Source organism: Thunnus maccoyii, chromosome 8, assembly GCF_910596095.1.
Source record: "Thunnus maccoyii chromosome 8, fThuMac1.1, whole genome shotgun sequence".
NCBI classification, from domain to species: Eukaryota; Metazoa; Chordata; class Actinopteri; order Scombriformes; family Scombridae; genus Thunnus; species Thunnus maccoyii.
In genome coordinates, this window is record NC_056540.1 from 19,728,023 (window position 1) to 19,750,901 (window position 22,879).

General features: G+C 40.3%; 3 protein-coding genes and 1 non-coding gene across 14 annotated transcripts in view; 2 read left to right on the forward strand and 2 right to left on the reverse strand.

Moving 5' to 3' along the window:
• Positions 1-31: 31 nt before the first annotated feature.
• On the reverse strand, positions 32-16,563 carry zgc:153018 (Transmembrane protein 179-like). Of its 3 annotated transcripts, none has more exons than XM_042418658.1 (5): positions 16,479-16,563; positions 5,439-6,002; positions 4,297-4,434; positions 2,962-3,040; positions 32-2,276 (listed from the first exon to the last, which is right to left on the reverse strand). In XM_042418658.1, the coding sequence occupies exons 2-5, from the start codon at positions 5,759-5,761 to the stop codon at positions 2,082-2,084; spliced, it is 735 nt and encodes a 244-aa protein (XP_042274592.1). In that variant the 5' UTR covers positions 5,762-6,002; positions 16,479-16,563; the 3' UTR covers positions 32-2,081. The 3 variants fall into 3 exon arrangements, with proteins under 3 accessions (XP_042274592.1, XP_042274591.1, XP_042274593.1); XM_042418657.1 differs by having other exon boundaries at positions 16,440-16,523; XM_042418659.1 differs by lacking the exon at positions 16,479-16,563 and having other exon boundaries at positions 5,439-6,213.
• On the forward strand, positions 6,981-13,988 carry hs6st2 (heparan sulfate 6-O-sulfotransferase 2). Of its 2 annotated transcripts, none has more exons than XM_042418646.1 (2): positions 6,981-11,478; positions 12,597-13,988. In XM_042418646.1, the coding sequence occupies exons 1-2, from the start codon at positions 10,904-10,906 to the stop codon at positions 13,420-13,422; spliced, it is 1,401 nt and encodes a 466-aa protein (XP_042274580.1). In that variant the 5' UTR covers positions 6,981-10,903; the 3' UTR covers positions 13,423-13,988. The 2 variants fall into 2 exon arrangements, with proteins under 2 accessions (XP_042274580.1, XP_042274579.1); XM_042418645.1 differs by having other exon boundaries at positions 6,982-11,478; positions 12,594-13,988.
• trnaf-gaa lies at positions 10,239-10,311 on the reverse strand. Its single transcript has one exon. It is a non-coding gene; the product is annotated as a tRNA-Phe (tRNA).
• Positions 15,795-22,879, forward strand: part of mbnl3 (muscleblind-like splicing regulator 3) — a 31,450-nt gene continuing 24,365 nt past the window's right edge. For 2 of the 8 annotated variants that reach the window (XM_042418656.1, XM_042418650.1), the window contains exon 1: positions 16,657-16,913. The gene's annotated coding sequence lies outside the window, so the exon portion shown is untranslated. Of the gene's footprint in view, positions 15,900-16,656; positions 16,914-22,539; positions 22,806-22,879 lie in introns of those variants that run through there. The other 6 variants (XM_042418655.1, XM_042418653.1, XM_042418648.1 and 3 more) reach the window with 5 other exon arrangements.

Sequence of the window (22,879 nt, forward strand, 5' to 3'; positions counted from 1 at the left end):
TTAAAGATTTCACAAAAGCCTGTTACAGAAATCTTTTTCATGATGGGAAACTTTTTTATTTGACAAACGAGACAAACAAATGCAAAAAAACAACAACAGGAATATGAATGAGCACAAACAGGTACAAGAGGTAAAAAGCAAGACCATTTTCAGTTATAATACAAAAACATTTCATAAATTACAAATTCATTTCAAGCGACAAAACCGTCTCATCTCTCTTTACTTCAGATTTCTTGCTCCGCTGTCTGTGTGTCATTACAGCTGCTCGGGTCAAAGACAAACAGGGAACGACTTTGCATCATGTGTTTAAAAACTCAGCAAAGTCAGTATTTCTTTCCTCCACACAAACCTTTTATCTACTTATCTACATGAAGATTTGACTGCTTCATTTACGCCCTCCGAGCCGCTGCATCCACACAAACAGCATCATAATAGAAATCGTCACAAGAAGAGAGACGGAGCGGCTGTGATTTTTTCCGTTACACAACAGAACATCGGGGTCATGCTCACACAGTGAGCCTGTTTTACGTACATGGTGGCTCAGTCACACTCTTAACCACATGCTTCACTACAAAAGCGCCTCAGTTCTCCGTCTGAATATATAACACTCAGAACAGTCGACAAAAAATTATTCTCCCTGATGAGGACGCAAGTGTGCAAAATATTCAGCTGAACTGTAAACAAACATGCATATTAAATATACTCAAGACAGACTGTAGGAGCAACAACATCTGGTTGCTTGAGGTGTCGTCAGTGACGTAAATTAAATGCATTAATTCACAAAGTCGAATGAGGAGGATAAGCTGCAGATTCGGAATAATACTGTTGTTATTAGATCACTGAATACGTCCACTTTAACTGCTCTGATGGGTGTTTTTTTCTTTTTCTTTCTATAAAATCCCTTTTCGTCCCTACAAAGCTTGTGTTCAGCTCCAGTTTGTGCCTCTCATGTGTGTATTATTATTACATTTGAGTCACAGAACTAAGCTTTTGTGTTTCAAAAGATGTAATTTCAGACAAACGGAATGATTCTGAAGATATTCCCAGTATCCCCAAAGACTCTTCTGACCATATTGATGAAAAAATATTAGGGCTGAACAATTAATTGAAATTGCAATATGGCCTTCTGCAATTTTCACATTGCAGGAGGCACAATATAAATTATATAAATTTGTTAAAGACGACATATGCCACTTTAAATTAATTTTAGTCGTGCTGCAGAGACGTTCTGGCTTACACAACATATTACACATCATATTCTTCACACTTAAGAATGTTATTCAATGAAAATGAGAATAATGATGTAAAAATGATCTTTCCCTTTAATATCAAAAATTATATTGGAATTGCAATATCAGTCAAAAAATCTTAATTAGATACTTTTTCAAAATTGTTCAACCCTAAAAAATATTAAGTCTGCAGCAAAATGAAATAGATTTTTAACCTGCTTCCCAAGTTATGACTCTATTAACGGATCCAAACGAAGACAAACTTTATGTATCCAAATATTGTATAATTTGTATTCTGTGAGCCAAAATTAAACTGTTTTATTATCAGTTATATTTGTCTAAATTTATGTTACTTTACTTTTTATTTTAATTCAAAACTAAAAAACATAAACAGTATGTTTATATGTTTTTTGTGTTGTACAAAACATGTGAGGATATATTTAATTTCCAGCCACCTGGATGTAAAATACGGACACAATAATTTTTCATCCTGATGTTTAGAGGAGTCTCAGAGGATTCTGGACGTATCTTCAGTTGTATTGACAAGACTGTTGTTAAATGACCTTCAAAATGTTTCAAAGATCTCAGGATATTTATCTGTCAGAAAATAACAGATGCTTATCTTACAGACTTGAATGTAATAACGCATGAGAAACACAAACTGGGTTTAAGTGAGGTGTCGGGTGAGGATGATGCAGGGCTAATTAATGATGTAATGTAAGCTGAGCCCTGCTCAGATATCATTACATGACGTGTTCATTTATGAAAGGTACCAAAATAAAAAGATGCAACAAAATTTAGATTGTGGAGACAAGTATAAAGACTTCAATCACCACTTCACTTCACTTCACATTAGACAAAGATGGTGGGTGTTGCTGGAGGATGTGGAGGTGAGGCGGAGCCTTCAGACGGACTGTAGCCCAGCAGCAGATCCTTCTCCCGGGGAAGACAAGGCCCGCCGATGTGCTGGCTGTGCGAGTGATAAAGCCGCAGGAAGGCCAGGATGGACTGGGTGAGCCACAGAGCCGTCACACACCACAGAGATGCCTGAGCAGAGAGGCGACAGAACTGTTATGTAGTACAGACTGTGGATGCTGGAGTGTGTCAGTGTGAAAGTGTGTGTAGCAGGATGCAGTCACAGATGTTTTTACACATCAACAACATTCTAGTTTTTAATCCAGTTAAAGCTGCAATAATTGATTTTTTTCTGGCCACTCTGGGGCAGTACAACCACCTGTGAACCAACACTGACACTTTATAAAGTTGTTATGACGAATTTGTTATCAAACAGTCGATTATTTACACATCCAGCGGTAAAACATTAGCATTCATTTAGAGTTGTGTTTCTGTCTACCTGGCAAATATAAATACAATATTCACTCTCCTTTTCTCCTCTGATTTGGTTTCCACCAACTCCTGAGAAGAATATCTGTCTCTGTTGCTGCTAATTGCTCCACTATGTTCACCAGCTAGTTGTTGACTTTGTCTGTCTGCCGTTTGGTGCTGAGCAGGTAGTGTACGGGGGTTTTTTAGAGCTTTTTCACTCTAAACAGCTGCCTGGTGCAGCTGAAAACAACACTGATGAGAGCAGTGATAGTGAACCAAAAACTTGTGGGCCGTAAAACCAAAACCAGTGAGCTGGTTATAGCAAAGATGCTATAAAGCTCTATAGAGCAGGGGGAGTGACTTTGTATGTATGTGTGTGTGTGTGTTTGTTAAATTGTGGTCCTACCTGTGCCAGACTGAGCTCTGTGTAGAAGGAGGAGGTGTCCACATCCAGGTAAAGAGGGACAGACTGGGACTCGGCACAGCTGCACACAAACAAAAATAAAGAGATCAGACACTCACAGAAAGGCTTCAATAATCAGCCGATAACAAACACAACAACAAAGATCGACTTCCACTTGTTTGATGGGTCCTTTTATCAGCATGTACATCAGCAGTGTTTTTGGTTTCAGACAAAACTGAGGGATTCAAGAAAAAACTTGAACAGAAGAGGCAAGGAGAGATGATTTGACACTTTTTCACTGCTAAGTGAAACTTCAGAAGCTTCTCCTCATGTCAACATATCCAGTGCTACAACGCAGCATTTGACTCAGTTGTCACAAAAGTTTACTGATTACTTCCCAGAGGATTTTGGACCCTTTTTCTGGGGATCCTGCTTCAAAAGACATGGCTCTGTCCACTGTGTTGGACAATGAACTAATGAAGCTTCAGCTCACAGACGTTGACCTTGTTTCGTTCTGGATGCTGGCTGCCAGTCAATGTCTCTCTCTGTCATAGCGGGCAATCAAATTTCTGTTGCCTTTCATAACCCGACTCATTTATGTGAGTCAGGGTTTTCCATTGTGACTCAAAGGCAAGAATAAAACTGAAATCAACTGTGAACACTGCTCTGCGTGTTAGTCTCTCACCCATCCCATCATGACTCGATCTCATTTCCCAGAAGCAAGTCCAAGTGTCTAACTGAGGTAAACAGAATAATTACTTTGGTCATTACAGCTGACAGTTGCATAACACATATTTACAGCCCAGTTTATTTTTCTCCTTTGTTTGTCACGTTAAGTTGTTTTTCCCTCATTTTCTAACAATCAGAAGTGGACCTTAAGATACAAAAGGCTGAGAACCCCTGATGTACTTTATAAATAATTGTAGCCTTATTGTCCCTACTGGTTTTCTGTCATTCTTTGACAGTATGACTTAGAAAAATGTATTAAAAAGGTCTGAAAAAGTCTTAAATTAATTAGGATAATACTGCAGAAACCATGATTACAGTTACTGGTAGAAACTAGACACAAGTTGGTACCATATAGAGATGATAAAAGATCTCTACCTGTATCAATATCAGTATCAGCTAAATGAAAATGATTGTTTATTTCATACTGGCAGAAGATTCAATGTCAGTCATTCCTTGTTTGAAGCTGTTATGGTTCTGGTTGGTTTGTGGCTGACGGACAGACAGGTGCACAAGTTCTAACATCAGTATTTTGGGATCAAAAGTCTCTTAGACCAACTTGTCAGTCATAAACCAGCATCGACATGTATGACCATCCATCCGACAACCTACCTGTACGGTCGTGTGTTGGCATCAGTCACGGTGTCACACCAGGAAACCAGACCCAGAGACAGGATGACACTGGCCCCTCCGGACAGGAAGAGCACACACACACTCAGCAGGACCGTCAGGAAGGACGAAAACAGAGTGCTAAGCAGAAACACACATCACAGACCATGAGACACACTGAATGTGGCAGGAGCCATATGTTGACTACGTATGTGCCCACTAGAGCTGAAATAATTAGTCCATTAGATGATTGACACTGAAATAAAAAGCAACTATTTTGCTAAATGATTCATCGTTTATGTAACTTTCTCAGGTTGCAGTGTCTGACTGCATAAAACAAGCAATTCAAGCCGTGACAACTTCAGTTTGGGCTTTATGTAATTATGATGAACATTTTATCACAATTAAACCATTAATCAAGAAAATAATTGTTACATGCAGCCCTAAAATCCATGAACACTGTGATGCAGAACAGGCTATGATTTGAAATTTCAGGGGGTTGTTTACATGTCTGTACTGTTGTAGGTTACTTAAGACATTTTAACCACACACAGTAGCAAACTTGTCAAAATACAGACATTAACAAAAATAATGTCTGTATGTAGAAGCAGAGCACAATATATTGTTATATAATATTATTACAGCATAGATAGACAAGGTTACTTCTGGTCTTTCACTGAGCAGATTAATTTGTTTACTAACTCAATGTCCTATGAAATGATGTTAACCAGAAGATTAGGCATATGATACGAATAGAAATGAGCTATGGGAGAATTTCCTTGTTTTTCTTACAGGTTCTTATTTTTTTATTTTCTTTTTCTCCTTTTCATGGGTGTTTTGTCTTTGGAGAATTGTGTTTTGTATTTATTTATGTTGTTAAATATTTAAAATTTAAACAAACTGAGGAGAAAATGTTATTTCTGGTCTTTAAAGTACACATGTACAAGTACCATTAAAGTACTACTACTGCAGCAGCAAATGGGTTGGTGCAAAGTATACAGTAGTACACGTACTACCGCTAATAATATTGCTGCTACAGTTGCAGTGACTGGAGTTCTGCAGTAATAATTAGGTCAGTAATATTAATAAACATGTCATATATCACTATAATGACTGTAACGTTGTGTGTTTGTGTTGGTCCTCACTCGTCATGCCGTCCGTGCAGATAGAAGAGGCACCTCCAGCCCTGCGCGGCTCCGTACAGCACCGTGAAAATACCCACAAATGTGGCGAACTGGCAGGCTGACGGTGGACCCCACTGCTGCACCACCAGGTGAGAGACGTCTCCCGGCTCCCCCGTCATCTCGGCCCGGTTCTCGGTCCTCCAGTAGCCGGTGGAGAAGAGTGCGCAGCGGCCTTTGAAAGCGGAGCCGTTGAGAGCCATCGGGACGACCACCAGCAAGCCCGCCGCGATCGACAGGGCGTGAGCGGTGCAGTGAGCCAGCAATAGCCGCCGGTCCAGCTCCATGTCGGAAGTCAAACAAAGACTTAAACTGTGACGGTAATCACGCTGTAAAATAAAATCCAATAATGTCAGCACATGTCCTTGTGTTTTACCGTGTAGCGGCTCTCAGCGGTGCGGGGTATTTAAAGATGACAGGGCGGGGACCGGGTCGTCGCTCTGCATTCCAGCCGTTACACAACTCCCTCCATATATGGTGATAACACAGAGGAGCAGCAGGCACAGAGGTCTCACTCTGACACGGTTTCTAGGAGTCACGAAAAGGGACGAATAATTATCATCGGTTGTCATAATAATCGTAATAACAGAAGTAGTAGTGGTTATACAGTATTATAACTTTATATAATTTAATATCCTGTTAATAAACACACAGAGTTTATTAACACTCAAATTTATATTTAGATTTGTAGTTTGGCCGGGCTATTTATCAATGTTATATCAATATCGTGATATAAGACTAGATATTGACATAGATACTAGATATCGTAATATCGTGATATGGCATAAGTCTTTTCCTGTTTTAAAGGTTGCATTACAGTAAAGTGATGTCATTTTCTGAACTTACCAGACTGTTCTAGCTGTTTTATTATTGTTTGCCTTTACTCACTTAGTCATTATATTCACATTACTGATGATTATACCATGGTCTGGGTGAATACTCTTTTCTGATTGGCCAGCAGGTGTGTGTTAAAACCGCGGTGAGTACAGTGTGACAAGTTGTTATGACAATGGTAAGCTCTTGCCTCATAACCTTTCGACTTTGAGTGCAAAACTTTCAACTTTCACTGAATGTAAACATTATATATAGCAATTTGTTTACTTAATAACACATTAAAATATGTAGACAGAGATTGCCCTGAGAGTGCATACCTCATCCAAGGCTTCTTAACTGGTTAGATTAAAAATAGAAAATGTTAACAATTTTTTGATCTGGGCAAAGATCTGGATCTGCATCAAGACACAGAGTAAAAGACAATCATAATAACTGACTGATGTCAAGTTGATTTTTTCAGAGTATCTAAATTATATCTGGGAATATTATATTCCACTCATTACTGCAGCTAAATTTAGTAAAATATAGGATATTGCTCAGAGTTATGCGTAATGAGGCAAAATGTCCAGTATAAATGTTAAAATTTATACTGGATCAGAACCGCACCATTAAACAAAATAAATAAATGAAAAAACAAACATGGTGACATCTATGGTCTGCAATTAAAAAATAAATAAATTTGTCGACAGGTTTTTGAGATATTTTGTTAACTAGGAGACAAACAACCTTCACCTTCTTGGTGGGTGCAATAACAGTATTACTACTCTTATTATTACTACTTCTATTTACTTAAATTAATTCTAAAGGGGGGTCCATTGGGAAAATATCATCCAAAACCGATAATAATCATTGTTATTTAGTGAAAGGTCGAAAGTGGCGAACCTGGAAGACGCCACTTCGTTTTGTTTTTCAGTTTTGAGTCGAGTGAGTCATCTTCCTTTAATAAACGATCCTTGATGACGTGCACGCCGCGACGTCACGTCTGTTTTTTTGTTTTTTTTTAAACCAACTGGCCTCTTTTTGTCTGCTCATGCAGAGGATTTAATCAGCCTGCAGACAGATTGATTCTCTGGATGGTTCTGACTGATGAAGGACCTGATCAATGACGCCAATCGACAGTCATGTCCGGTTCAACAGCTCTGTGCTGTACTGTGAGGAGGCAGCAGGGCTAAAATTATACCTTCTTTATCCTAATTGTGTCAGTCTGGTTTAGTCAAAATGCAACATTTTTCTTTTCAGCTTTTGGATAAACCTGCAGACATTTTAAACTACAAATTGCTAATGATACACTTTTAGGCCTAATAATTAAATTATAAAAGAAACACTAGATTTGCCGTCTTGTTGCCCATATTTAACACTTTTAAAATCATTTTTACATATCCTGTAAAAGTCATGACTAAGAAGAGTCATGCTAATTTTCATTACAGCCACTGAATGAGATCCTGGGACACCATGTGAATTCAGCTTACTGAGGTCTAGTGTAGTTTAACATCATACTACAAAAACCTTGGTCCATAGCATGTTCTTAATGGCTTCATAGGAGTCCCAGTTGGATGCCACTGGTAGAGGAATGTGGGGTGGAGCTGTGGTGAAATTCTTCCCTGTGTGACAGACAAAGGCATCCGTCCACCCCACCACTACCACCCTGATAAACCATAGTCTCTCAAATCAGCTCATATTATGTAGACATGTCTTCAGCTTTCATGATATGCAGACAACAGAACATTAAAAACACTGACGGAGCTAAAACACAAACTGTGGAACTAAAACAAGGTGCAAAAGATTCAACTATCTGTAATCTACTGCATAAACTACAAGTACAAATGACCATTAACATTAAGCTCAAAACTATAAATCTGTACCAAAGTATTTGTCAACGCATACTCGGAAAAAAGTTCCATAAAAATATAAATAATGTAAAATATTATTTTAATAAAATCATAGGATATCATACAAGCAATTGTCAATACTATAATTGTCACAATGCAGGAGGTAAATTAATGAAAACACCACATAGGACTCACAGTATTACTGTAGTATTTACTCTACAGGCATGATTTATATGAAATTAAATAATAAATAGTGTATTCAACTTCTAAAACCTCTAAAACATCTTATTGAAAGCTAACAAAGAAATAAGACATGTGGTAACATGTGGTAACTAGAGATAAGAGGCATATTGCTGCAGCTCTACTGCAAGAGCTACGAGAGCACGATAATACGGGAAAAAATTCACATTAAGTGAGAAAGTTATAAAAATCCTGACCATATCAATCATGATCATCGGCCAAAAGACAGTGAATTGTTGAACAAATAGACTAAATAGTGAAAGCTCGCCTTCAGGGACAGATGAACACTTAATGGGGTACTTGCTGAAGCCAAGTTTCCAGAGTGAATTACATCAGAACTGAATGGACGCAGTGTCTGTACCACTTAATTAAATTGGAACATTATGAGGATCATGAGGCTGCTATATAGGGCAGGTTTCCATTACAAACAAGGCCAAGACCAGATGTAGCTCAACTGTATGGAAATGTACTGAATGCACTGGGAATGAAGTAGATAATTAATTTAACTGGTTATTAATTGTCAATTTTATGAATTTGAAATGTTGTTTTTTTCTGCACAAATTTGTTGTATTAAGCCATTTTGGCCACATAGGTTGTTTACTCTGAATGCTATTTGCAACAATGCTATTTTGTTTATAAAAGTGTGGACTTTCATTTTCATTTTTGACAAAGGGACTTAGGATTTAAAAATGGACTGTGGAGTTCATGGGTCTACATATGGAAAAGAACAGGAACTGAATTAACAAGACTGTATGCTAGTTTATCTCCTATCACTACATTTTTTTAACATAATATCATTATCATAAATGTTTAAAACTGTAATAATATAGGTGTTGAGACAACCCTCAATGTACAGGTGCTTTTGATTTGCAGTGTTACTGATACTATTCAGGAGACAGGGCTATAGCCAAGATACTGAGAAAAATACTGAGGTCATCCAAGTAGACTCACCGTCCCCAAATAATAAGGAAGAGCTTAGAAAAAAGTAAGTATAGTTTGTAGTTTATGTATATATGTATATTTTGTTGTTATTTTTGTTTGAAAAGCTGTACAATTTTCTCTATCCACCAGGAATAAATTCTGGAGGGGAAGAAATGTTCAATTGATATTTCGTTACTCTATGTATTTGTTCACTTTTCTTGACCTTGAAACTGATCACATTTGAAGACAATGAGTCTAAACAAATATTGGTTTCTGCTGTTTAAAAACCCACTGTCTAAAATGTAAACTCTAATTCAGGTGTGCATATTCCCAGAAAAAAAAAACAGAGATAAGAGGCATATTGCTGCAGCTTTACTGCAAGAGCATGATACCAGAGGAAAAAATTGACATTAAACCAGAAAGTTATAAAAATCCTGACCACAATCAATCATGCAGAAGTTGTTGCCCTACTAAACAGCTGAAATGTATCGTAATCCAACTGGATTTTACATGTTACATCCCTCATGTAATCCCTGCACGTCACTTTCTAATATTTGCAGCGGGGGGTGCCCCGGCCGGGAATCGAACCATGTTTTTATGTTATGCGCCTGAACCATTAAAGCCAGTTCAGATCAATTATTCGCATCGAGACTGGATGCAACTTGCAAAAGAATCCGTGACGTCTGATTGTAAACGTTATAAAACTGGGCCGTTCACGTCACAGCAACGAACAGACACAGATGACCGTTTCCATAGCAGCGACGTACAGTCGTTACCCCACATTACTTCTGCGTTGATACATCGGCCATCAGGGCGCCCGTATGCTTGCATACTTCACTAATAAAACAGATTCTGATAAAGCAACGCTGCCCACCAATAATTGACGATTATCGATTATACGTCTTTATTGAAAATACCGGTTTTGTTCGCTGTGTCAAAATGCCGAAACCCGGGATCGAACCAGGGACCTTTAGATCTTCAGTCTAACGCTCTCCCAACTGAGCTATTTCGGCGATAAAAACCGCAATATGCGCACGTCAAATTTATACACAAACACTAAAGGACAGCGTCTGAACATTTCAAATATGATATGAATTGATTAACAGTAATTACTGGACCGATATCGCTTGAAACAGCTTGAACCGTCAGTTAGGTTGACTTTGTGTCTCCATGACTACGGACTAATGAAACGTCCCGTACGTTACGCTGACGTAATTTTCGCTCCCACATTCAGCGCAGAGGCTGCTGGGAAGAAAAGGTCAAGAATCGACGCCAGTGGACGCCGATCTAACGCTGGCAAGAAAGACTATCGCTTTGTTGAGAGAAAAAAAACCAATGCCACAGCCAAAACTGCCAAAACAACGTGTCTGTCTGCTGTGAGACCTCTGCGCGTTTTTGCTTACAATACAGCAAATATTACAATGACATGTCGCCCGTTTTACTGAGCCTCAGTCGACACTAGCTAACGTTAGCTGGCTAGCAGCTGCATTGTTATTGTTTTCGCTTTTTTTTAGGTGGCCTCATAAACATTAGTCCCAGACGTTCCCCAGCCGAGGCAGGGGCCCGGGACTGCCTGAGTGATGTTTTTCTGTCCGTCCCGGGAAGATGGATGAGAAGTCCAGCAGCAGCAGCAGCCACCACCGCCTCCTGATCGTCCTGTTCATGGTGTTGCTCTCTGGCGTCATTATGATCCAGTATGTGTGTCCCAGCAGGTCTGAGTGCCAGGTGCTGCACCAGCTGGGATCCTGGTTTAAGGTGGGCAGTGCAACTGGTTCCCGGAGCAATGAAAACCAAAACGGGCTCCAAAAGGATCCCTACATCGCAGAGGACGGCGCTCTGGTCCGCTTTATCCCTCGCTTCAACTTCACCAAAGCGGACTTAAATCGCGGTGTAGACTTCAACATCAAAGGAGACGATGTCATAGTGTTTCTGCACATTCAAAAGACAGGCGGCACCACGTTTGGTCGTCACCTGGTGCGGAATATTCAGCTGGAGAGGCCCTGCGAGTGCCACGCAGGTCAGAAGAAATGTACTTGTTATCGGCCAGGTAAAAAGGAAACTTGGCTCTTTTCCCGTTTCTCTACCGGCTGGAGCTGCGGGCTTCATGCGGACTGGACTGAGCTGACCAGCTGCGTCCCGTCGCGCATGGACTCACGGGAGAATCCTAGGAACCTGCCGAGGTTAGTGAAGAAAGGAGGGAGGCTTGGGTGGGGATCATAGGGGAACTGGTGACATACAATCACAAAATCATATATCACAATAATTTGGACCAAATTCCTTGATATCGATATTGCAACAATATTGTAGGGATGACTACTGGTGCTTTCACAAAATATTTTCACAAGGACATTTTTGATAATCATCAGTAATGTGGATATAATGACTAAGTAGGTAAAGACAAATAATAGAACGGCTAGAACAGTCTGGTAAGTTTAGAAAATTACATCACTTCATTGTGATGCAGCTTTTAAAACCAGGAAAACGCAACACTTATGCCATATATTATGATATTACAATATCTAAGAAGATATTTAGTCTCGTATCTCACGATATCGGTATAATATCAATATATTGCCTAATCCTACATACTATATCTTTAAGATTATACAGTTGAGCACCATGCAATACGCTGCAAGATAATCATCTATAATATATCATAAGGTCATCTTTACTGAAGAGGAAAATATACTCCTAATGCTCAAATAATGTTTATTTCCATAATATAATGAAGTGATTTCAGTTTTGCACAAATGTATGCACCGCAGGGATGTAAAAAAAAAAAAGTAAAGTACAGGTCAAAATGTTTTGATATTACATGGATTGCTACAGCTGTTAACATACATATTTTATGGTACAGATGAACCAGGTCAGGCTGGATGGTAGCTTGACCTATATCAAAGTGACAGATGTTCATTTGATTGATCTATTCAACTCCATCCTCAGTGTGAATCTGACCAACACGAACCCAACTGGTTCTAACATGATACTTCACTGAGTATATGCACATGAAAAAATCAACATGAAAAATCTATGACTAATTGCAGAAAGACTGTTTTTTTCTACTATCTACTGTCTCTTTTTCTGATTTTGAGTTTACCGGGTAAAAATGTCAGTTTTCTGTCTTTTACACTGCCTTCTCTCTGCCATCTTAGTGACTGCTTCTTGTAAAATGGTATCTACTGTACTCTGAGCTTTTGCTTTGGTTGTGACTTAACAGTCAAAAATTAATTGTAGTGACATTGTGGATCTTTGAGTTGGCATATTACAAACCTAATGTCCTCTTTTTCCTCTCCAGTAGGAACTATTATTATATAACTATCCTAAGAGATCCAGTATCACGCTACCTAAGCGAGTGGCGTCACGTGCAACGCGGTGCCACATGGAAGGCCTCCTTACACGTGTGTGATGGACGTTCACCAACACTGTCTGAGCTTCCGAGCTGCTACTCAGGGGATGACTGGTCAGGTTGCTCCTTGCAGGAGTTCATGGACTGCCCCTACAACTTGGCCAACAACCGGCAGACCCGCATGCTGGCTGATCTCAGCCTGGTGGGTTGCTACAATGTCTCTGCCATGAGTGAGGAAGAGCGCTGGGCATTACTTCTGGAGAGCGCTAAACGTAACCTACGTGGCATGGCCTTCTTTGGACTGACCGAGTACCAGCGTAAGACCCAGTACCTTTTTGAACGTACCTTCAATTTGGAGTTCATTGCACCGTTCACACAGCTGAACGGCACACGCGCCTCCAGTGTTGAGGTACCTTCTGAGACGCAACACAGAATCCGCCAGCTAAACCGATGGGACGTAGAGCTGTACGAGTACGCCCGGGACCTTTTCCTGCAGCGTTTCCAGGTGGCGAGGCAGCAGGAGCGCAGGCAAGCCAGGGAGAGGCGGCAGCAGGAGAGGAGGCGGCTCCGTGGAAGGCTCACAATGAAGCAAGGGAGGCAGCTAAAGCCCACGGAAACAACCCGCCTAGGTGACAGCCACTCTCTAGTAACTGAGGAGAACCAGAGGGGCAAAGCTGATGAAGACAGTGTGGAGTCTGAAGCACTGCTCCCAGACTGGTGGGACCTAGATGAGAACGGCACCATGGAGGACTACATGGACAACGTGGAACAGTGGTAGTAACAGGAACAAGCAGTTTGGTGTCTTAATACTGAGTGAGCTCTGCCTTGTCTATTGTTAATAATCCAAGTTATTTTATTATATGCCTTCCACTGAATTTTCTTTTTTCTCACCATGGACTGTTTTAAATGACACACATTTATTTATTGATAATGATTGTATATTTTTTTTGCCACAAATGACATTCACAATGGACACATGTCCTTGACAGAAAGAAAGGCTGGTGTAGCTCCCTGCCATCAGTGATTGTTGTCATTACACACATCTGAACTCTTGTGATGTAGCTTGAAACAAGGGGATGTTTATATTTTCTTTGTTAGAAGAAACAATGTTAATCTTATTTTAATCAGAAAATATGCTACTGTTTGTGATTACCAATCTGTATGTTTGCTAAACTGTTGTCTTGTCTGAAATATGTACATTTTTAAAATGTACTTGTTTTTAAGTGTCTTTTAAGTAACAAAAAATAGATACCTCAATGTGTAGCATAGCTGCTAATGTTGTAAAAATACTGAATGTGTCCCAAATCTACCTTTTTATATAAAAATGCTTTTACATTCACTGAACTCCTAATGTACTTTTGTCCAATCATGTACACGAAAGACTGCATTATTGTTTATTTATTGTTACACTTGCAAATCTCTGTAGCACCAGCAGGGAGTGCCCAAGTCATTTTAATGAAATCAAAACTTCCCGAATGGAGGTACTAAGGTAAAAGTTGTTACCACAGCTTATTCTTAAATACAGTTTGATAGGATTTGAGTCGTTGTTCAATCTGATCCTCAGGCGACCTAATAGAGGGGATCCACTGTGAGCGCTGCAACTAAAATTTAAAGAATGATCCAGCAATATACTGAAAATGTGCCTGATCTTATGGAGGTATCGGATTGTTAAAAGGAGAGATGATTTTTTTATCAGTAGAGTTGCACTGCCAGAAATGGTTTTGGGATGAGAGCAGCGTATATGCTGGTAATTGTCAACATTAAATATACTGGAGTATAAAAAATAAGTTTTAATGTATATTAAAATTGTGATTAGACTATTATGATTATTAGTACCTTCATTTAAACAGGGAGGGCCATTGAGAGCAAGCTTCCTATTACGAGGATGCCCTCATTAGAGTAAATATAAAACAATAAAAACACACGAAAGTTACAGTATACATCAACAGATTATATAACAGGTAAAAGACATCAACATAAGGGACGTCAATTCAAAGCAAACATGCATACACATTGCTCAACCAAAAGAGATTTAAATTGATTAAAAGGGATTAGCTTGTCTAATTTTAAATTTTTTTTGCAATTGTTCCACTTGTGTGGAGCATAATATTTAAAAGCCAGTTTCCCAGTCTCAGTGCTTACGTGGTGATTTTCGAGGACCAAATAGTCTTGGGACCTAGTGCAGTGTGACAATGTTTTATAGTTAAAAAGACATGAGATACCCAGGAAGTTTGCCAAGAAGTGCTTTGTAAATAAATAAGATGCAGTGCCTTTCTGTTCTCACTGCCAACGACTGCCACCCAACTTTCTCATATAGTACAACGATGCTTTCTAAAGCCATCTCCACTTATAAATCTAAGGGCAGAATGATAGACTGCATCGAGAGGTTGAAGAGTAGAGGCAGGTGAGTGCATGCAAATAACATCGCCATAGTTCATAACACATAAAAAGGCTGACTGAACAATTTGCTTTCTGCATTTCTGGGTAATACATGCCTTATTACGATAGAAGAATGCCAGTTTTGCTTTTAAGGACTTAGTTCATTAACATGTTTTTTTGAAGCACAGCTTGTCATCAAGCCAGAAACCAAGATATTTGTAAGAGGATTCTCTTTCAAGTGATATCCCATTATATTTACTTCAGTGGAACTGTTTCAGTTTTCAAGAAAATATGCATTTTGTTTTATCCGAGTTAAACAGTAATTTACAGCACAGAAATAAAAATGCAAGTTTTGATCCGCCTAGGCAACAGAGGGCGCTGTTGTACAGAGAATAACGTCGTCCGCGTGGTGCAGATGAAATGTACTATTTCTGACTTTTTCACCTAATTAATTTATAAGAAATGTGAATAAAAGTGACTTAGACTATAAAAAAAACACCAAGTCTTCGGTTTTGTGTTATTTTGTTTAAAAAAAAATACATTTAGCCTCTGTCAACTTTAAAAACTAATGCAGAAAATCTGAAAGTCCAACAAGCACGGACATAAAACACCATTACTACATATAAATAAATAAATTTCCTTTTTTGGACGAGCCCCTGAAGACATATCGAAATATCTAACAAATACAGAGGGTCCGTATTATAATAATACTTGAATGACTACCATAATTTGATTTTTTGGGTCTTCCATTCATCGGTTTTCCAGGTGAGCAAATAACGACACAGTGCGCTTGAGTGTTAACTGTTAGCATCGCTAGCAGCAGGTGAAATAACTGGAGAACACCCCTCCACCTCTCATTATGGCTGACATCTAAATGTAAGAAGTAAAAAAACAACTAAATATAACTTACTTATTTTATCTTTTACTAGAATAGCTAACTGAGAGACATGACATGGATACATGGCAGCCTCAATTTATATGTTATATGTAATTGATATGTATCTTCCGGCTGACGTTAGCTAACTAACGTTTAAATTTTGACCGTTAGTAAACGTTAGCTGCAGTTAGAGTGAAAAACGCCCAACCGTTAGCCCAACTGTTATTCTTATATTTCCATAAAGTAAAACACTTTAAAGTGAAATTGTATATATATATATATATATATATATATATATATATATATATATATATATATATATATATATATATATATACAATTTTTTTTAAATGACAGAACACAGTTGGGCCATGGATTGCTTTTCGGGGGACCAACGTTAATCTGACCGTGTTTAACTATGAACCTTCAGTTAAAAAGCCATTTCTCCCTCAGTAATAATGAGGGATCCAATGAAGTCTTTTATCCGGTTTATATATGTTACGTGTGTGTGTGTAAAATTCCGGAGCCCGTTACTGTACCTGACGCTACCTGCGACGTCTTTATTCATGGTAGTTTACCTTGCCTGCTCTCCTTTGGTCGTGACTTTGATTTCCCCTCATTGCTAATGATGTTATCCAATAAACGAAGGCAAACACACACACGCACACTTTCTCCCAACTCCTCCCTCACCATTTTGCCCTCCCTCTTGATTTTTTTTCCTTCTTCTCCCAAATCATTCTGCTGTGTGCTCACTCTCGAGCAAATGTAGTCGCAGCTAACATTTCAGCTGCCAGCCCAGACCTCTCGCTTCTTTCTTTCACCCCGCGGTATTATTATTTCTAGCTAGAGATAGCGCGTTTTTTTTTAATTCCTCTTTTACTGTAAGGCAATGCTGAGTGTTTAACAGATAAATAACGAGTCTTTGTGGGGAAATAACCACCAAATACACATTTTAACCGACGTTAATTTAGGGGAAGACATCTGAATCTGAATCCGATTTGGACTATAAACAGGTAAGAACATGACCACGTCTGGCGCAGTTGACTTTGCAGCAATATTAATGCTACCTGACCCATTCAAGCTAACATTAGGTGTGAGTTTTTATTTATTCCTGGTTGCAGCAGTGTTTTCTGCCTTCCTGCCTGTTGCGTGGAGGCTCAAAAGCAGCCTTTGTTATTGTTAAATACGGGGCGTAATTGCTGTGTTACACGTCGTGCTGCACGACAGTAATAACATTTACATTTTAACCTGCTTTTGGGCAGGTCTGCTGACAGATGACCGCTGTGCTGCATATGCACACAAATAAGGTTGCAAGCTGCTGTCACATTGTAGTGCATTGTCTAAGGTGGGATTAGGTTGAATGCAATATGTAGAATTTTTACTTGCTATCTTTACGGTGTTTTATATTGGTTTCAGCTGTCATGCCACAAAGCTGAGAGCTAAAAAAAAATCAATGTGAAATCACTTTCTGATGTACTCTGTTCACTGTAATGTTGACTTTATATCCATTATAGCTGGCAGAGGTGAAGAACACACCTGCAGGTTGCATCCTGGTCTATGAGGGGATTTTTCACCCAGCCTCCTTTGCTTTCAGTCAGTGCAGGGAGTCTTGTCCTTGTCCCCCCCCACCCCCAAGGGTCAGACACTCCAGCCACCATGACACACTGTGTTGTCACTACTTGCCTACATATATGCATCTCTAATGGATGGATTGCCATCGTCTTGGCTCACTTAACGATACAGCCAGTCATGACAAGTTCACGCTCCCTCCAGGCTGTGGACTCTGCACCAGTCTAGCTAGTTTTGCTGTTCTTAATATAAACAGTGGTAAACCGACCAACACGCACACACACACGCACACATACAGGCATACACCACATTTCCCACATAACCTGTTTTCATTTCTCTCATTTAGATACACATTAACTGCCCGCTTGGGATGATGCATCTTTTGCGGTGCAGATAAAACCATCCAACAATAATGTAGCAGCAATAATAAATCAAAAATGTCATGCAGGCAGTATGTAATTAGCTTAGCTATAACATCTACTTTCAAGATCTTAGTACAGGGATGTGAAACTCCAAGCTCAAGTGTTATGGTGAAGTAAAATGAAAGCTGCAAGGCCCTACTCTTTGTTCTTGTCCGAGTTAAAAAGTTCAGCAGCCAAGTTAAGCTGAATTGTACAAAGTATTCGTGCTGTGTGTCAGCTATATCGTCCTGTATGATGGGATAGGTTTGGTGTATGTTTGATTGAATGAGAGCTGTGGTGCTTTAATGAGCTGAAAGGATTACTGATACTTAACCTAATTACTTTGCGCCCTCCCTCCAGGCTGCTGGCTTTCACTCTCATTGTGATTTATGGATCTTCCACCTTGTGCTTTTTAATCAATCACCTGGTCATTGATGTTATCCTGTTTTTTGCTCTCGTCCTTGTCACTGCTCTCAAACAGAGTTGTCTGTTTGGCGGACTGGAGAACGCAGATCGTTTTTAGATGGAGAACAGCGTTGTGTGTTTTCAGAGCTTCAAGTGTTTGTTATATAACTACCTGTGACTACAAAAAAAGGAATTCACCAGGCTTTTGGGGAATGGGGGGAAACTCCACATTAAAAATAAAATTCCCACAGAAAACTCCAGAGATTCTTATACGAAACCAAAAAGTAACACAAAATCCCTCGCTGGCTTTCCCCAGTACATGAAATGCTGAGCTCAGTAGTTGCATGATCCTTTTGTTCTCTCGTTCTCTCTGCTGTATTAGCCTATAAAACATTACTTTCCCGTATACGTATTATTTACCCAACGTTCTTGCTTGCAAGCTAGATTTCTACACATTAACATATCGTTTCGTTTGAGTGCTTGAAGTTCAGCTTGAACTCTTTTTCTTCAACCTTTTTCTTCTTTTATCATTATTTTGTTCTCTCTGTCAACCAGCTGTATTAGCCTATAACTATTGACTTTTCCACTCACCCAATCCGCTTTATCTGCAGCAATTCACAATAAGTGCAACAAAATTTTTAAAACATTAAAATTGCCATCAACCACTGGCGAGAAATTCAAGTTTCAGGACTCTTTCCCTGCTTACACAATGACTGTGCAAAAATGAAAAGGAAGGGAAACTATCTAAGAGGAGAAATAATCTGTCTTGAAACAGTAGTCAGGTACCCATATGTTGTTCCTGTATAAATGTCGTTCCTGTATAAAGGAACTGACTATTGTCAATTGTTTTAGCTTTAATGTGTCACCCTGCCTTTTGCTGAATGCGAGGCTGACATGTTACAGTTTTATTGGTATAAGGCTATCTATTAATGTCAGCAGATAAGGCGCAGGGCTGTCTGTCGAGGTGGCACCCAGGCTACACACCTGCCACAATGCAGACGTCAGAGCTCCGGTGAAGGTTACACTGTCGGTAGCCCTTTGGTGCACTGTGTTTGATGAGGGACGCAGTGCGCTGGAGTCAACAGCAGCCAACCCCCATCTGTCCTCCTTATATTCCCCCCCACCCTCCCTCCACCTCCTACATCCTGTTCCACCTACACGTTGACCCCCACCTACTGACTGCTGGAGCCCCTCTTCTCACTGCAGACACCTGGAGGACAGGCAGCAGCATAATGAATGTTATAAGTGGGGCGCTCTATATTTATTCACCGTGCTGCATCCTTGCAAATGACTGTTTATGCTGCAGCGTAAAGGTCAAACAAGTTCAGTAGGCCAAGATTGTTTCTGGACAAAATGTACACTTTCTATATAAGCAAAGGAGGAAACACAGTCGAGAGTTGTGGTTCGAACGTCTGAGCGGATCTGTGTGTCAGAGCTGAAACAATTTGTCAATTAATTGAGTCAACTAAGTTAATTGGCAACTATTTTCATTATCAGTTAAGTGTTTCTCTCATAATTTTCTGCTGCCAGCTTCCTAAATGTGAGGATTAGCTGTTTGTCTTTGTCATATATGATATTAGACACGATATCTATTGCTTTTGGATGACTGGTCAGATAAAGCAAGCTATTTGAAGACATAATGATGGTCACTTTTTTCACTATTTTTAATCGTTAGAAGCTTTATCCCATTCATCAGCGTTGTGAAGCACAGCACCAGGATCGCTGTGGTGTGTGTGTGGGCTGTGACTGCACAATAATGCAGCCTCAAGCATGTAGCATCAAGCCTCTGTCTCTCGAACAGCACTTTTGATCAATATTTAGCTGTAACAGTACTTCAAGCTGAACTTTCCATTCTTTTTCCTCACTTGTATCCTATCACGTCATTTGCCTCTTAATTATCTGATCCTTGTCTGTTTGTTATTTTCATGTGTCATTTGGTCTCTTCATGTGTTTATCTTCTGCTGTGGTAGGTAGTGTTGTGCAATATTGCAGCTTGGCAGTTGATGTTTCATTCAGAACTGAAGGGTCTCCGTTTCTAAGGAGTAGCGTCTCCTAAAAAAAGACAGCAGATGAGGATGTAAAACATCCATTAAATGCAAGTCATCTGTATGTTTTTTATCTTTAATGCTCAGTGACTCGAGGTGCATATCTTGGATGTAAAGTGAAATTCTACGTCTTTTGTAAAGATGGCAGTGCAGGTGGTGATATTGGCCTACCGCTGCTGCTGAATTATTCATTGACTAATGCACAGATTAGTCCCACCGTGTACTTACACAGCAGAGTCAATCAAAACTCCTGGTAGGTTGACTGCTTTTTTATGTAATAGTTTAACCTAAGTGCAAGTTTTGTTCCTCTTTTCTTTCCGAGTTCTTTCATTTTCTGTATTCAGATATAAAGTGGTTACACCCACTTTTGTGTAACCCATTCATAAAACTTCCCTCCTGTGTTGTCTGAAATGTCAGATCTACAAGCTCGCTAATAGAGCTCACGTGTCGTTCTGTCTGTTCTATCAACACACTGAAACAAACACAAACCCCATGTGGGCATGGCGTGATTTCTCTATTTTTAACAGCCCCCATTGTCTTCCAGTATCCGTAAAGGCCCTGATAGACGCCAGAGGCAAAGGTGACAAGGAAAGGCTTGGTTAAACAACTTGGTGAAATTTTCAGAAGGGTGAAACGCCTGGAAAGCAGAGTCATCGCAGCGTAGTATTTTAGCAAGTGAAAGGTCATTGCTGTGTATATTCAAATGTACAGGGCGCGGTATAAACTGAAAGGGCTTTGTAGGAGAGCCAGTATCTGCCACGTCGCTTTCCAAGAACAGTTGTAATGGCAACTGTGCGCCATTTGGTGTCTGGTGTGGCGAGAGTGAGGAGAGGAGAGGCGAGTGAGGAGCGTTGGCTGAGGAGCGTTTTGATGATGCGGGTTGCATATTGCTGAGCTGCGTCGTCAGGGCATGCGTAAGCAAGGGCGCTTGACTCTGATGTGGACCTGAATGCAGGACAGGCAAAGCTGCAGGAGGAGTGCTTGTTTTGTCCCCCTGAGAAAAGTTTCTATCGATCTGCAGGTAGGCTGAGAGGAGGAAGAGGAGGAGGAGGAGGAGGAGGAGGAGGAAGAGGCACAGACAAGCATAATAAGCAAAGCAATTGCTGTACCTGCTCATCTCTCATTCCTGCCTTTTTTTTTTGGCTGGGATGTGTCTTTGTTCTTGTGTTTGAAGGTGGGTGTATCAATTCGGTTCCCACCTCCCCCTATCCCTCCTTCTCCCACTCCACTGCAGTGTTCTCCTTCTGGGTTGTCTATCTGCATGCTCTCTCACACACACACACACACACACTCTCGTTGCCTCACACTCTCCCCCCCGCCGCTTCCTCCGTCTGTGTCTGCTGCCATCAGACACAGGGACTGATAATATCTGCTCCAACCCCCTCTCCTCCTCCTATTTTTTTGTACTCCTTCTCTCCTGCATCTAGCCTATTATTTATTCACTTCACTTCATTGTGCATTAATGTAAAACCTCCTCATGTTTTATATAGGCTAGCCCTCCTTTTTCTTAAAAATTTCCTATGTCCAAAATGCAGTTTGGACTTTGCCTTCCCCTCGGAAGCTAAATTGTAGTTTCTCCTCTGTGTGTATCTTTATTGGGCCACCTCACTGATTGTTATCTGTATTCAGTTAGTGTCCAGACACGTCACCCTACTCCCTCTCACACTGAGCCACACAGCAGCAGGCTGCACGCATTCTCCTTGCATCACACTACAGGAGACTCCACCGTCTGAATAAGGCACAACTTGCTCCTGCACATCTGTAAGAAGACAAAGCTCTTTGGAGTCACTTCAGAGTTCTTGTACAGTTTGAAAAATCAGCATGTGGCTCAGCCATGACTGTGCTGTGCCAGTGAAAAAAGCCTGGGAGGAACAAGGACGGGCTCTGTGGAGGGAGGAGCCGCTGTGGAAACTGCTCTGTCATTGGCCGGTGACATGCTCTGCCTGCCTGCAAAAGTCTGTCCAATTGGCTGCAGCCTGGCATTGAGCACAGCAGCTGCAGTTGTGAAGAACTACCCCTTCTCTTTCTGCCTTGTCTCTCCTTTTTTCTTCTTCTTTCCACATTAATAACTCTCTGCCGTAGTCGCGAATTACTGGTGACGAACACACGTGCCAGCATGTGCCTTTTCAAGGACACTGCTTCTCACACTATATTGCAGTATGATTCATGTCAAGTCAGTCAATTACTTTCTGCTCCGTAGAGCTCAGGGGAGTTGAAGTGACGTCTCTGTCCTGCCTGCAATCTCGCTCCATCCCCTCTCTCTCTCTCTCTCTCTCTCTCCCTCCCTCTCTCTCTCTCTCTGTTGTATCACTTAATCAAGACATAGCTTGCCCTTTCCTGTTCATTGCTGCCTCACTCCCTCCCGTATGCTCTGCTCCCTTATTTGTTTGTCCTCGCTCTATTCTCTTTGGCTTGTTCCCTTCCTCCCTCCTGCCTCGTGGTCCTCATCACCCTCCGTTTAGCCTTGAAACAAGCTCCACACAAGGTTATAGCTTTACATTAACGCTGCATTTTTAAACCTCTTCTTCTCTCTTCAACAGGCTGCCATTTTGTTAAGGT